Here is a 15,927-nt window from a genome sequence, read left to right on the forward strand (position 1 = left end):
AGAGTCTCATTGTGACCATGAAATCATTGTTGGGGGAGGGGAACTTATCTGGTTCACTAATGTCCTTTAGGGAAGGAAACTGCATGAGACTACAGACCCACAGCAATGTGGTTGAGTCTTAACTGCCCTCTGGGCAATTAGGGATGGGCAATAAATGCTGTCCCAGTCAGAGAAGCCCACCTTCTGTGAAAGAATAAGGCAAAACAGGACAATTGGCAAATTTCTTAACTTGAACATTGAGGGAATTTGACTGGTCTATTTCAAGCACAATTTTTTTGTGAGTGTGCAGGAGTTCATTTGTTTAAGTGAACTTAAATTCTGTGGCTGCTGTGTCATATTTCTAGGTCATTAGCTTAGACCACGAACGAGTCCAGATGTAAAGATCACCATTCTGCCACTGAGTGACTGGCTGGAGGTATCAAATGAAAACAACCTCCTGCTTCAAAGTGATTCAGGACACACGCATCGGGGAGATATTCCCAGTCACTCTCACCCTCCTGCGAACAGCAAGCAGCAGAGAAGGACAGCAGGAGATCGCTCTCAAGCTACCGTCAGAGCTGAGGAACCAGGAAAAGCAGCAGGAGAAGGGAGAAAATGGGAAGTCAAAATAAATAGAAATTAAACAAAGCTTTTTTTGTTAGCAAATGAAAGGATGGGAAGAAAAGATTTTCACTTTAAATACTCAACCATGTTGATCCTGTAAAGAGTTTGTTGCTACATGTGTTCAATGGGATGCAAGTACATCCACAGATGATACATAAAAATAACATTTCAATACTGTCAGCTCAAGACTCTGCATCCTAACATTGCCGTGTGTTACAATTACCAAATACACATATTTACTAATGCTGATTGAACAGACTTAAGGGGTTAAAGAATGGCAAATCCTTAACAGTGAGATGTCACATTCACATACTTTTGGACATTAAATTTAATTTTAAAAAAGTGCTGCAGCCAATAAGGTAACACTAAACCAGTTGGACTTGAGTTGGAACTTATCTGCAGCTCTGGGCACTCTACTCCTGCTCTTTAGGGAAGAAAATTTAACGTACTTAATTGGTCATGACTCAAGACTAACTGCAATATCTTCTCAAAAGACACAGAAGGCATCTCAGATATTTCACTATAATAAGGTCTAATATGAATAAAATTGGACAGGCCACTCAGTATCAATCTTGGCACCAGACAGAAAAGTTATGTAAGGGCTTTAGGACATTAGAGCAAGTTTGCAATGATGTCATGAAGCTGGTCATTACTGAACATAAACAGCAGGGTCTGGGTAGAGTTACCATGGGAGAGAGACTGGCAGGAAGATAAGCATGTGGAGTAAAATAACAAGCATTACACAACAGTCCTTTTGCTAATGTAACAGTATGATTGGGGTTCAGCATATCTCTGAATACCATGTATTGTAGCATTTCGCCTTAATGTATAATAAACAGGGTTATAAAGAAACCCAAGCCTTGTCTTCTCCTTGGGCAGTCTATCTTAAACCCAAGCTTGTCCCATAATGCCATTAAAAAAAATGGTGGCAGCAATGAGATTCATTGCCCAGAAAATAGTTGCAGCAGTGAAGATCAATAAGCAGACCCAAAATCATTTGAAAAGAATATTTTTAAAAGAATGCTTTTTCACAAGATCTCTGAAACACCCGTCAGAAGAGGCATAATGCTGAATAGCCTTTTTTAAATTCATTCATGGGATGAGGATATTGCTGGCTAGACCAGCATTTATTGTCTCGAGGGTAGTTAAGTGTCAACTGCATTACTATGGGTCTGGAATCACATGTCGGCCAGGCCAAGTAAGGAAGACAGTTTCCTCCCCTGAAGGGCATTAGTGAATGAGATGGGCTTTTCCCAACAATTGACATAATTAGCATTTTAATCCAAGATATTTACTGAAGACAAATTTAGCCATCTCCCAGTCCCTGGGAAATTACCTGGGTCTGTACATTAACAGTCCCTTGATAACATCACTGGGCCACAGCTGCAATGAAGGAAAAATTTCTGAACAGAAAACTCCTACAAAAAAGCCACAGTTGTAAATTTTACAGCCAGTAGCAGGACAAACAAGCTTTGAAGGGCAAAATATAACAGTGAGACGAATGAAAGCCCATCAGGAGACAAGGGGATAAATGTGCATCAGGGATCTACAAAAGGAAGCTAATTAAGTTAAGACTTCTAACAGTGATCTTGTAGTTCTAGATTATTCATCCAATGACAAAGTCTACAATGAGCAAGTTAAACAAAAATCCAGAAGCCAGCGTAAAGTAAATTGATTAAAAATTTTGTAGATATATACTATTTCTTGGAATCTGAAGTTTTGAAGCCTTGATGGTGAAGTTTGACTTTTTTTTATTATGTTGATGGCTCAGGTGTGAAATGCAGGTTTTATTTGGCAAATAAGAAGTTTTAATTAGTTTTAATCATTAAAAAAAAGTTGAGATAAATAAAATGAAAACAAATCAGATCAAATGATATCGAATTCAGTGGAACAGTCCTGCAGATGCAAAGAACAGACATCACAGTAGCCATTTTGAAAGTCAAAAAAACAACCGAATTCAATTCACAGAGACCATTTTGAAGAAGTTTCCACATTGAGATCTTTTAGAAATTTTCCAGTTATCCTTGAAAATATCTTCATTCATCTCGATGAAGACGCCATATTGGTAAAGGAAAATCCAACCTTCCACTGAAAAAATAGCAGAGACTGACAGGTTCCAGCTGCAGTTCTACAACAGCAAACATTCAACAGCTTTCAACAACTAAGACAACAAACAAGGCATTAAATTTACTGTCACACAAAGAGATCAATAATCTACATTTAAAGTAAAAAAAGGACTTCAAGTGACCATCATCAATCAGCCAATGCAACAAAATTCACCAATAATGACTTCCCACCTGAAAATCTAAGCTTTCACACTCAGTTGATACATATGCAACTTGTCTAACAATTATTAAGATTTTGAACGATGTCACTCTTTTATTAGAGAAGTAAGACCACTATCTGATACAGGTCATGTCAATGGAGAAGACAGAATAACGCATACATTCCTGTGCTTACATCAATGCAGAACCCTTCAGCAAGCACTACTGAACAAATGAAAATTAGTAGACAAAAACAGAGCTCACCAACATTTACTCAAGTATTGTAAACATTCCTAATTCACCTAATGATAGGGCTCAGCTAAGTCAAAACCTTTTGGAGGAGTGGAAGATATAAGAAAAATAACTTTCAGTAAATGTTGTATGAAGAAGTAGTCAAGGTATCTCATTTGAGAACATTTATAAATGATAATCAACCTTTAAGGCAAGGGAAAAATGTTTGGGAGGGATGTTGTGAGGACCTTGGGACCCTGGAGCAACCTTGTAACAATGTCATGGAGATGTTTCTCATTGGACATACATAGTACAATGTGGGTGGAGTTAGAGAGAGACTGGAAGTGAGAAACCCATCCAGAGAAGCATGTGGAGTTGACTAACTAGGTGATATAGTTCATAGAACTGTCTTTTAATAATGTAAGAGTAGGATGAGTACATCTCTGAGTACCGTGCATTGTAGTATTTACTGTTAATAGAAATAAGCAGTTGAAAAAGGAGCCTTAAATTGAAAGTAGTTCATGAGCTTAACTTCTCCTTGACTTGCTTCAAAGTCAATCTCTTGGTTGAAGGGATAAAACCACATAACAAAAGAACAAGCAAACCATACCTAACCCACTCAATCCTGCAAAGCACCCTTCCCTAACAAAAGGGGAATTATACCCAAATTATGAGTGTTGCTCTACTGACTAGTTAAGTAACATGCTGACATCGACTCATTGATTTGCAGCTTTCAGCCAACATCCTACAGCTGAGGCTCCTCCATCATTATCCCTGGGGTTGAGAGTGTTGTGACTGCAGCATGAACTCTAAATCCCATGAGGTCACATGGCACATCAGGCCATATATGGACAAGGAACCTCCTGCTGATTCATCAGATCACATCTTGGTCTTCCCGCCTCTTCCTCTAGTATTTGTTCCTAGGCTTTGAGTATCTTACTTTGTTCCACGTTTCTCACCTCTCATTTAAAGTCCTTAACCTCTAATACAGCCCAACCCCCCAGCTCATTTTCCCAAGGAATTATTTCATTGCTTTCCTTCCTCAGCATTTACACTGAATGTATTTTCCATCCCAGCTAGTTTCAATCTCAAGTCCATCACGTTCTTTCTCCTTGGAGTTCAATGCCTTCTGAATCTGCCCCTCCACATAAACTCTCCAAGCCATGTTCATTCCCCTGACCTTAATGTCTCATACGGCCTCATAATTTCAATCATAACAATCAGAATTAAGGCCACCACTTCCTTTCATTATTCTCCAACAACTCTACTTCCTTGTGTAACTGTTTCAGAAAATAAACACGCACTCAATTGGACAGTACTCACAAAATCCCAACCCTCTAGCCTATGGCCCTTCTGTGCACCACAATCTTCCTGCAGTGATCAATTTGATCAGAAAGTCACCTCCAACTCTGAAGCACTAGTTCCCAATTGAATCATATCTCTCTCGCTCTCCCTCTCTCTCACTCTAACCATTCCTCTATACATCCCTTGTCCTCCACTCTCTTTGGTCTAAGCAACTCGGATTTGAAGGGATATAACAGACAAGTGATTTAACCATCACCACCAGATCTGGCTGGGCCGTACAAAATCATACAGAATCCTGATCTTGCTTCCTAAAATGTTTCACTATTTCAGAAGCATCCTAGAATGAAAGGATGACATCTGCCTTCTCTGCTGTAAAGGAGGAATAATTTTCAAAAGGGTGGCATGGGGATGATTTTTAAAGAAGTGTTCAAAACTATAAGAATTTGCTTTAAGGTAAATCAGGAAAACTTACAGCCATTTCCAATGGTTAGTAAGTTCCTAAATATAGGGTTTAAAATTAAAATCAACAGAATTGATACTACTAATAAACAAATGTCTCCTGAACTTAATTTATTAATCGTAGATCAGGCTCAGAGTCAGTCAGAATTTGCTAAGAGATAGGTTCTGAAATAATTATTAATGATTCCCTGATAACACCATGATGTAGAAACTCATAATTGTCAGTTACATTATCAATTAGATAAAATTCAAAAGAATATGTGGAATCGGAGTCTCTTTGCAAAGCACACGTTCTGCCTTTCAAGTATGGAGTCAACAAATAAAAAATGGGTTTTCCAACCCACTTGCCTGAAGGGTAAGTTAGCTTCATTTCACACCCCAACAGAACATTGCTGTTATGTTACATGACCTCTTCATCCCTGACTTATTTCTCTGAATACCAACCAGCCTGTCTTGTTGACAGACTAACAACATACCACAATGTGGCATATTCCCAGAGAATCTCCAGGACCTTGTCCCGACTGCACTGCTTGCTGTTGAGCGTTCCAAACACTTACTGCATCCTCCGGGTTTGTAAGAGAATCCAGGAGGCAGGAGGAATCCTTGCTGGGCTGCTGCAGCTGCCAACGTCCGCTGGTCTGGAGGGAACACTGGAATCATCAACGGAGGCAACTGACCTTGAACCTGCTGAACATGAAAAAAGAACATCAACAAAAAAATGGAAACAATCACAAGAGATGATTTTTTTCCCTTCATAATAGGAGTGAAATTGCAGTTAAATGCAAGGACTATTCACAACACACAATTCATTGCGACATGTGCCATACATGTGATGAATTTGTCTCCAGTATTTGAAATGCTAGTTTCATGGTTCTGGGACCAGTAAGAATCTAAGCAATCTTGAGTGCGAGTCTAACTTTGACATCTTTAACAATAAGTTGTTGGGGTGAATACCAGAAACCCAAAAGAATTACACATGTCCTTTGGGGACATCACCTTATCACCCTGATCTGACCTGGTCCCCATGTGACTCCAGACTCTTGCAATGGTGTCAATTCTTCCCTTTGTAAAGCAACAAGGAAATAAATAGTTTGGAAACAGATTTAAGTAGCTCCTTTCACAACCTCAGCACATTAAAAGCACTTTGCAGCTAATTAAGTATTTTTCAAAATGTGATGTCACATTGCAAAGAAAGCTTTGCAAGCAAATATGCTCATGGCGTACAGCCATGAGATAATTACCTGATCATTTATAATGTTGGATGAGTCCAGAATTCTCAGGGAAAATTTCACTGCCCCTCTTCAAAGACTTCCATCTTTTAACTCTATGTGACAGGGCAGTGTAGTGTAAAGTGTTAATACTCAAATATGTCAATAGTCAACTACGTCAGCAGTGACCTAAGAGATCACATGACAGAGAGACTTTGGGGAGACATGCTACCATATAGACCTTGTGCTAAGTATAAGAGTGTACATAATTCACAGAATATTGAATCAAAGCTAACCCTACCAAGATTTGGACTTAAGCAGCCTCTCATACAAATTGCCAAGAATCCAAATTCTTCCAAATCTCACCATGATAGCAACCAAAGTGGATGGGACTTCAGTTTTCATTCAAAAGGCTGTAGCTTTCATAGAGTAGCATCCCTGCATTATTACACTGGGATGCTGTCTACCGAGTGAGAAATGAGTCCACAATTTTCTGACTCAAACAAGTGTACTGTACAGCTAAAACAATCCCATCTCCAGAATATCACTCATGGGGGAATGAATATCATGATGCACAGCCATCTTAGGGAATTCATATTGAGACAGACAACTAACATAGTGAATATTGAGACACATGGCTAACATGGGGAACGAATAATCAGACACACAGCTAACATGGGGAACAAATATTGAGATACACAGCCAATATGGGGAACGGATAGTGATGGCTAACATGATACATTAGGTTCTATTGGAAATGGTATTTTGGAGTTCAACAGTCTCAGAATGATCGTGAAAGGTGTGATTATAGGGTCGTAGAGTCATATAGCATGGAAACAGACCCTTCAGTCTAACTCATCCATGCCAACCAGATATCCTAAACTGATCTAGTCCCATTTACCAGTATTTCTATTCATATATGCAACCAGATTCTTTTAATGTTGTAATCAAACCAGCCACCACCAATTCCTCTAGCAGCTCATTCTATACACGCACCATCCTCGGCATGAAAAAGTTGCCCCTTAGATTCCTTTTAAATCTTGCCCCTCTCACCTTCAACCCATGCCCTCTAGTTTTGGACTCCCCTACCCTAGAAACTGTCAAATGGACTGACAAAAGCCTAAGACTTCTGTTTATTCCTCAACATGTGTATGTATTTTGTTCAGGGCAATGTGGAATTTAAACAGTCATTATTTTAACAAATGTGGATTTCACTAATATTATTACAACCCAACTCAGGAGACTTCAAGTGTAAGAAGTAAAATACTGGGTAAGAAGTAAAATACTTTCCATTTTATAGGTAGGAAATGAAATTCATAAAGTTCAGATATAGCACACATTCACAAACAAAACAAAGTGATTTCTAAGCTAAAATAAAACACAAGGGATGGTGGGTGTCTGAAATGGAAGCAGAAAATGCTGAGATAATGCAGCAGATCCAACAGAATCTGAGGGGAAGAATTAGAGTTAATGTTTCAGGTTGATGACACTCAACCCTGTCCGATCTTGAGCCCAAGACCTGAACCCGGTCTCTCCTGACACATACATCACCTGACCTGCTGAATATTTTCAGCATTTTCTGCTTCCTTTTACTGAACTAACCTGGCAATTTACTTTAATCTCAAGCAACGGGTGTCGAAGTTTCCACTTACCTCATGGGCAATTTAAAATGCTTTTCAGAGCGTGGCTGCCAAATTGGTGACAAATAATATGGTGTCGGGCCACACCAATGAGGTAGAGGGCCCTGACTGTACAAACCCGATCCACGCCAGACGGCAAAAGAAAGCTGAACAGCAACACTCCACCCACAAACACGAGTCATTCTGAACCCAGTGCCAAGGTAAAATCTTGATCCTGTAACTCCAAAGTACTGCTAATTGCCTGTGTGTTTTAATTGTGCCTGGACTATAGGACACACTTTCCCGCCTCCGGGTAGTTGTCGCCCTGATATGGTCTGGGGAATTTTCTTCCATTCACACAATTTTTCTACAAATCTTCTGCTAAAGTTATCACTGCCACTCAGCATAGGCCCCACAGAAAACTAGCCCACCGCCAGGCTCAGGGACTTCGATGACAGTCTGGCAGATTTGTCCTGTAAGGATCATAGACGCCCTTAAATCTCCTGCCTCCCTTGCCATTGTCAGAAAATCTTAGCTCAATGATTCAAATGATTGTTTGTTCATGTTGCCTTCTCATGACCGAAGCCAGTATTTTTTTCTACATTCACTGCCACTCCTCACTAATAATATAAAATTGTAGTTAAATGCATATTTTGAATGCACGAAAAAAATGCCTCAGTGCTTCCACTGAAGTCAAGCCTCCCATCCACAGACAGTATCACTGTTATATAAATGTGTCCTTATCTACCTCCCCTCTCACTGAAAAAATTACTATTTATAGTGATGGGAACGTTCAGAATGTAAATAACACGTTAGTGTAGGAGAGTAGAAGGCAATTATCTGAAGGTTGGGTTAAGATCAATTACTAAGCTTATGTGGGTGGAGTTATGTCGCCTTGTTCAATAATATCTGACCTATGCCAGCTCATTCACTGCAAAAGCAGATCTATTTCTCATCCCCAGCACCAACACGTTTTAAACGGGTTGGTTAGCTCAGTTGGCTGGACAGCTGGTTTGCAATGCAGGAAAATGTAGGGGTTCGGTTCCCACACTGGCTATTAGTTCCTTCTTCTCAGCCTCTCTCCTCACCTGAGGTATACTACCTCTCAGGTTAAACCACCACCAGTTGCCTCTACCTCCGTCCAGTGGGAGAGGAGGATAGTACCAACTTTACCTTATTTAAGAGTTTAGAGACATACAGCACAGAAACAGACCCTTCGGTCCAACTCGTCCATGCTAACCAGATATCCCAACCCAATCTATTCCCACCTGCCAGCACCCGGCCCATACCCCTCCAAACCTTTCCAATTCATATACCTGTCCAGATACCTTTTAAATGTTGTAATTGTACCAGCCTTCACCACTTCCTCTGGCAGCTCAATCCACACATGCACCACCCTCTAGATGAAAAAGTTGCCCCTCAGGTATTTCTTATATTTTTCCCCTCTCACCTTAAACATATGCCCTCTAGTTTCTGGACATCTCCTCCCCAGGGAAAATACTCTGTCTATTTATCCTATTCAAGCTCCTCATGATTTTATAAACCTCTAGGAGATCACCCTTCAACCTCCGACGCTCCAGGGAATACAGCCCCTGCCTGTTCAGCCTCTTCCTATAGCTCAAATCCTCCAACCCTGGCAACATCCTTATAAATCTTTTCTGAACCCTTTCAAATGTCACAGCATCCTTCCGATAGGAAAGAGACCAGAATTGCACGCAATATTCCAACAGTGGCCTAACCAATGTCCTGTACAGCTGCAACATGACCTCTCAACTCCTGTACTCAATACTCTGACCAATAAAGGAAAGCATATCAAAAGCCTTCTTCACTGTCCTATCTACCTGCAACTCCACTTTCAAGGAGCTATGAACCTGCAATCCAAGGTCTCTTTGTTCAGCAACACTCCTAGGAGCCTTACCATTGAGTGTATAAGTCCTGCTGAAATTTGCTTTCCCAAAATACAACACCTCGCATTTATCTAAATTAAACTTCATCTGCCACTCCTCAGCCTATTGGCCCAAGTGATCAAGATCCCATTGTAATCTGAGATAAGCTTCTTTGCTGTCCACTACAAGTCTTCCAATTTTGGTGTCATCTGCAAACTTACTAACTATACCTCTTATCCTCACATCCAAATCATTTATATAAATGACAAAATTAGTGGCCTCATAAAGGTTTCAATTGAGACTTTGATTACATTGATGAAACCTTTCAACTTGAGGAAACATCTAGAGGCAGCACTGTGGTTCAGTCATTAGCACTGCGGCCTCAAATCCCAGGTTTGATTCCACCCTTGGGAGACTGTGTGGAGTTTGTACACTCTCCCCATGTCTGCGTGGTTTCCTCTCACAGTCCAAAGATGTGCAGGTTAGATAGATGGCCATGCTAAATTGCCCATAGTGTCCAGTGACGTGTAGGTTAGATGGATTGGCTGTGCTAAATTGCTCATAGTGTCCAAGGATGTGTAGGTTAGATGGATTGGCTATGCTAAATTGCCCATAGTGTCCAGGGATGTGCAGGTCGGTGGATTAGCCATGGGAATTGCAGGGTTACAGGCATGGGGTGGGTCTGGGTGGGATGTTCTTTGAAGGGTCAATGTAACTTGATGAGCTGAATGGCCTGCTTCCGCACCGCAGGGATTTGAGGAAACCATAAAAACAAATAGTTCCTGATAAATAAGAAGGAATTCAGAAGAAACATCTTTGCCTAGAGAATGGTTTGGATGTTGAACTTAGTGTCATAAAAAATAGTTGAGGCAAGTCTCCTGGATATATTCAAGAGGAAAGAACCAGAGAAAATAGGAGCAGTAATTGGCCATTTGGCCCTTCAAGCCTGGTCCATCTTTCAATATGATCCTAGCTGATTGACGCATGGGAGAACTGAACAGAAGGATGTGTTTACACAATGAGATGAAGGAGGTAGGAGGATAATGTGCAGATAATAAATATCAGTACAGGCCAGTTTGGGCTGACTGGCCTTTGTTTTGTCATGTCTGAGGGGAAGGGTGCGGTTCACATTATGCTTGCTCCACTGAATACAGATCAGATAAGGATCAGACGCTGGATCATATGAAGAAAAATATTCTTCAGTCTCTATTACCTTTTCACAAAGCTCAACTGTGTTGTCTTTTAAGCAGAGGCACACTGACTATATTTGGATTACGGATAGTCTCAAACAAAATAAAACAAACAGCTGTGCAGAATATTTTACACAGACGAGATCGGCAGGAAGCCCCAGAACTTCTAAAGGTTCTGGAGATAAAAGTGACTTTGCCAAGCATGAAGATTCTGAACAACGCATTGAAAACAGAGTGACAGATGGTTCCTACCAGGGACTGCGCTGCCAAGAGAAAAAAAATTACAGAAAAAAAAGTGATGTTATTGAAAATGACTAGAAAGTTCTCAGATGAATTCAACATTCCCATCTCTTTGCAAGTGCTAGTCTGCCTTAAGGGCTAATGAAGAGAAAACATAACCTGTCAATACAGAGATTACAATGTAACACAAGTCAGCACTTGAACCTGACTGAACGCTCAACAGGGAGTAATGCATCTCAGAGAAGATTTGCTAACAGACCCACCAGGAAAATTTGCTTTTTGACTCGACAACTTGTCAGATTATACCACCCAAGGTCATTTGATTGGAGCAAATAAAATGCGTAAGTTAAGGACTGGTGAACTTTGCTCAAAATTGTGGTGGCTTAGCCAACAGCCTTCAGAAGAGGCGGGGAGAGACTTGATGATTTTAATATTGGTGATCGAAATACATCTCCATTATAAACAGCAGCTCTTCCATACACCATAGCAGTGAGATAGTAGGGAATCAGCTCCTTCCCATCTTTCTTTGAGGAATTAGATCATTAACAAGGGATTATTGATGACTTCACAACAAATGGATTCAGTGGGCTGTGGCCTGCAGGATGGGTAGGGCCTGGGTGAGGTATGGCCAATTAAATCTTGAATGAAGTCGACAGTTTTTTAAAAAACAGATGATGATGATAAAAGGGGGAGTCACTTTTTTTTTGTGTATTTTCTCTGGTTCTTTCCCCTTGAATATATCCAGACAACTGACAAACCATTCTTGTTCACTCACTAACACAATGGCTAGGCTACCTGCCACAGCATTTGGGCTGACCGTGGCAACGGCCCCTGAACACAGTGATCCGATGGCCCAGGTTCATCTCTGGGGACGCGGGTTCAAATCTCAGCATACCACAACAAATTCAATGACTAAATCTGGAACTTAAAGTTACTCTCAGTAATGTGAATTTGCATTGATGCAAATATTCACCGGATTCTCTTTATAAAAGAAATCTGCCCTCCTTATCCCACCTGGCCTACTTGTGACTCTGGACCAGCAGTAATGTTGACTCTCAACTGCCCTCTGCAGGGGCTGAGCAAACTATTACAGACGGATAATGAATACTGGCCCTAGCGAGTTTTGAGAAGATTTGTAGCTCAGGTTGAGGTTCTGGATGTAGGTTTGCTCGCTGAGCTGGAAGGTTTATTTTCAGATGTTTCGTCAGCATACCAGGTAACATCTTCAGTGAACCTCTGGCTTTGTCCAGAGGTCCATTGAAGGTGTTACCTAGTAGGGTGACGAAACATCTGAAAATGAACCTTCCAGCTTAGCGAGCAAATCTGCATCCACACATACTGGCCCTGCCAGTGATTCCCATATGCTATATGAATACAAATACTGGTGGAGACCTTCCTGGTACCACTTCACTAAGTGATGTGAGTATCTTACTTGCTGTGTCCAACCAACTCCTGGTACATGTATGACAGCAGATTCTATATCATAGCAGTGACTATACTTCCAGAGTGCATCATTGGCTGTAAAGCCCTTTGAGATGCCTTGTGTTTGCTAAATCATTCCTTTTTTAAAAACTTTTTGAGTGCACAGGAGTGCAACAATACATATTAAGTACATGCCATGCTACCCTTCCTGAGCCACTTGCTTGATTTCAGCAGAGTTGCAGCTCATTACTAAAGTCACAAGGTTGCAGGTTCAAATCTGCAATGCAGTACTGAGGGAGTGCTGCCGTGTTGGAGGCACTGTTCTTCAGATGAGATGTTAAAATGAGGGGGGATACAAAGGACCCTACGTCACTGTTTTGAAGAGATGGGGAAGATTACCAAAGTCCTGGCCAATAACTCGCCCTCAATCAGTATCACAAGAAGTGATTATCTGAGCACAATCACACAACATACATGTTAACTGGAGGCTTGCTGTGCTCATGTTGGCTACAGTTTTCATACACGACAACAGCAACCATCCTTCTAAAGCACTTCACTGGCTGAACCACACGTTATAATGTCATGTAATTGTGAGGACGCCTATCTAGCTCCAAAATTTCTATTATTCACAAACATTCTGGATTTCTTTTTAAGCTTGCCTTTTCTTACAGGCTTTACTGCCTTGAGTGTTTATGCAAAAACGTGACTGCCGTTAGGCATTGAACATTTTGCTTTATATCTCAACTGATCATAATTAGAAACAAAAACTCTTCAACACACTGAGTGAAAGGCATTTGACTAATGTGCAGGCAACTAGCAACATGCTTATTATTTGAAGTCTTTGAGGAAACAGCAGTAAGACAAGCTCATTATCTTGACTACCTTTTAATTCTTTACTTGCAACATTGCGCTAAGCTGATAAAACAAAACAACTTACAATTATATTTGAGTTATAAAATAATCCAGAGAACTTCAAAACGAGCATTATTATACAAGGTTTGACACTGAGTGACATGAGAAGATGTTAGGACATTAGGAGATGCTCTGGTGACTGAAGAGATAGGTGATCCAAAGGAGAGGGAGGTCTCCGGGTAGAGAGGCTTAAGCAGGGAATTACAGAGGTTGGGGTAAAGCAGCTGACGTACAGACACTGATGGTGGAAACTGAGGATTCACTAAAGACCAAAATTGGAAAAGCACAGCTAAGTCAAAAGGTTTGTGGTGCTGAATAAGGTTACAAAATCAGAGGTGAAAATGTGTTGCTGGAAAAGCGCAGCAGGTCAGGCAGCATCCAAGGAACAGGAGATTCGACGTTTCGGGCATAAGCAAGGGCTTATGCCTGAAACATCGAATCTCCTGTTCCTTGGATGCTGCCTGACCTGCTGCGCTTTTCCAGCAACACATTTTCAGCTCTGATCTCCAGCATCTGCAGACCTCACTTTCTCCTAAAAAATCAGAGAGGCAAGGATGCAGAGGGATTTGAACACAAGAAAGAGCATTATAAAATTGAAGCTCTGTTTAAGCCTATAAGACCCCTGCCCACCATCTATTAGGCACAAGTCAGAAATGTGGTGGACCACTGGCCAATTATTTGGTTGGGTGTAGCTCCAACCACACTCAAGGAGCTGGACCAACATCCAGGACATAACAGCCTGCTTGATCAACAACACTGTCACCAGGACAAATGTTAGTTTCCTCCAACATCAACTCAGTTTATACATCTGCAAGACATAACTGCAGCAACTCAGCAAGTCTCCTTCAGTACCATGTTCTAAATCCACATGCTCCCCCAAGTTTGAAGGACAAGGGCAGCAGAAAGAGGAATCACCTGCTAGTTCCTCTCAAGTCACTTGGAACTATACCACTGTTCTGTCAGTGTTGCTGGGTCAAACTCCTGGAATCGCCTCATTAAAGGCAAATTGGGTGTTTCTACACCAGATGGATTGCAGTGGTTCAAGAACGTGACTCACCACTATCTTCTGAAAGGAAATCTGGGATGGGTAACAAATGCTGGCCCAGCTAGTGACAGCTACATCCCTTGAATGAATTTTGAAAGCAGGTTAGTAAGCATCAGGGCGATGGAATGAAACTACAATGCAGAGTTTTGAACGATCTTAAGCCAACGAAAGATGCAAGATGAAAGGCCAGCCAGAAGTATACAGGTGAGTTCATAAAGGTCGAACAACAAAATTAAAGACTATTCTGCTTCATTTCAAAATCCTCCATGGACAAAATTCTCAAAAGGATTATAACATTCCATCTCATTTGGTGGAATGCAGTTCAATCTTCATGTACACTCCGCTATTAACTTTGGAAGACCATGTGGTAAAAGGCGAAAAAAGGGTATGGGCAGAATGTAATTCAAACCTTGTCTCACTGGGATCACGAGACCAGCACTAAAGAGCAAGCACAGTCTGGGCTTTGAGGCTGGAACTGGGGCTGACATTTTGCTCCACCTGACTTGCCCGCACGTGAACAGCCAATGGGTCAGGACCTGCGGTACATAGTAATAAACCACGCTGGAAGCATTGGAGAACATTTACTGAGTTTGCATGTCTCACCTCATCTACATTACAGCAAAATGATTGTTTTAACCTTTAGCCCAGTACAAATCTGAAAGTCCACTTGAATCTTGTGTGTTGGAGCCTAAGGGTTAACATTATGTCCTGTTGTCCAAGCTGCAATCTTCCATCGTCATTGTTGTCAGTGCACTGCTAATTCTGTAGCACCTGAGTACATATCAATTTTGATATGTAATTTATAATTAAGTAATTAGTCACTTCCCCTCACTGTTTTTTTTAAAAACAATTACAGCAAATAATAAATCCTTCCAGACAGTAAAGTCACGTTCAACAGTATAATGCAGAATTGCACAGACTGATTAGAAAAGCTACTACCTGTGTGCTTGTTTACAACTTGACCATGCTATGGGTATGAAGTATTCTGTGGAGCAGGCTGTCAATCTAAGCCAAAAAAAAGGAGATTGCTGGAAAAGCTCAGCAGGTCTGGCAGCAGCTATGGAGAGAAATCAGAGTTAATGTTTCGGGACAAGTGACCTTTCTGAGGTAGGTTCACGCAACCTGAAACGTTAACTCTGATTTCTCTCCACAGATGCCGCCAGACCTGCCGAGCTTTTCCAGCAATCTCTTTTTCTGTTCTCTCTCTCTGCTTTACAGATCCACAGCTTTTCGATTTTTGTCAATCCAAGTTCCACCTCAGAAATGGGCTGTAGGGTGGTTTGGGGAGGGGCTGCTGGTTCTGTCGGAATGGGGCTTGTTGCATTTTGAGGCAAAACCAGCCGTAGTTGCAGAGCAAATAATATTAATGGCTTGGTTTAAGCCTTTAATGGCTTGGTCGAAAACACTGGAACAGCTGCAAGCCTTGTCCCAGCCTGTTGTGCTCCCACAATAACTATTACATGCCAAGAAAAGCGACAGCCCCGTTTTCATTTATCCAACAGCAGGCAACGTCAATCCACAGAGTTTGCTAAACAAGAGGATT

The 15,927-nt window shown here is 41.1% G+C and overlaps 1 protein-coding gene across 8 annotated transcripts in view; it reads right to left on the minus strand.

Annotated features, from left to right (window-relative positions):
- Positions 1-15,927, minus strand: part of sox5 (SRY-box transcription factor 5) — a 383,477-nt gene that overhangs the window by 139,950 nt on the left and 227,600 nt on the right. For 6 of the 8 annotated variants that reach the window (XM_060842999.1, XM_060843001.1, XM_060843000.1 and 3 more), the window contains one exon: positions 5,420-5,549. In XM_060842999.1, coding sequence (XP_060698982.1) covers positions 5,420-5,549 — 130 coding nt within the window. The remainder of the gene's footprint in view (positions 1-5,419; positions 5,550-15,927) is intronic. The other 2 variants (XM_060843003.1, XM_060842998.1) reach the window with 1 other exon arrangement.

This window comes from Hemiscyllium ocellatum, chromosome 23, assembly GCF_020745735.1.
Source record: "Hemiscyllium ocellatum isolate sHemOce1 chromosome 23, sHemOce1.pat.X.cur, whole genome shotgun sequence".
NCBI lineage: Eukaryota > Metazoa > Chordata > Chondrichthyes > Orectolobiformes > Hemiscylliidae > Hemiscyllium > Hemiscyllium ocellatum.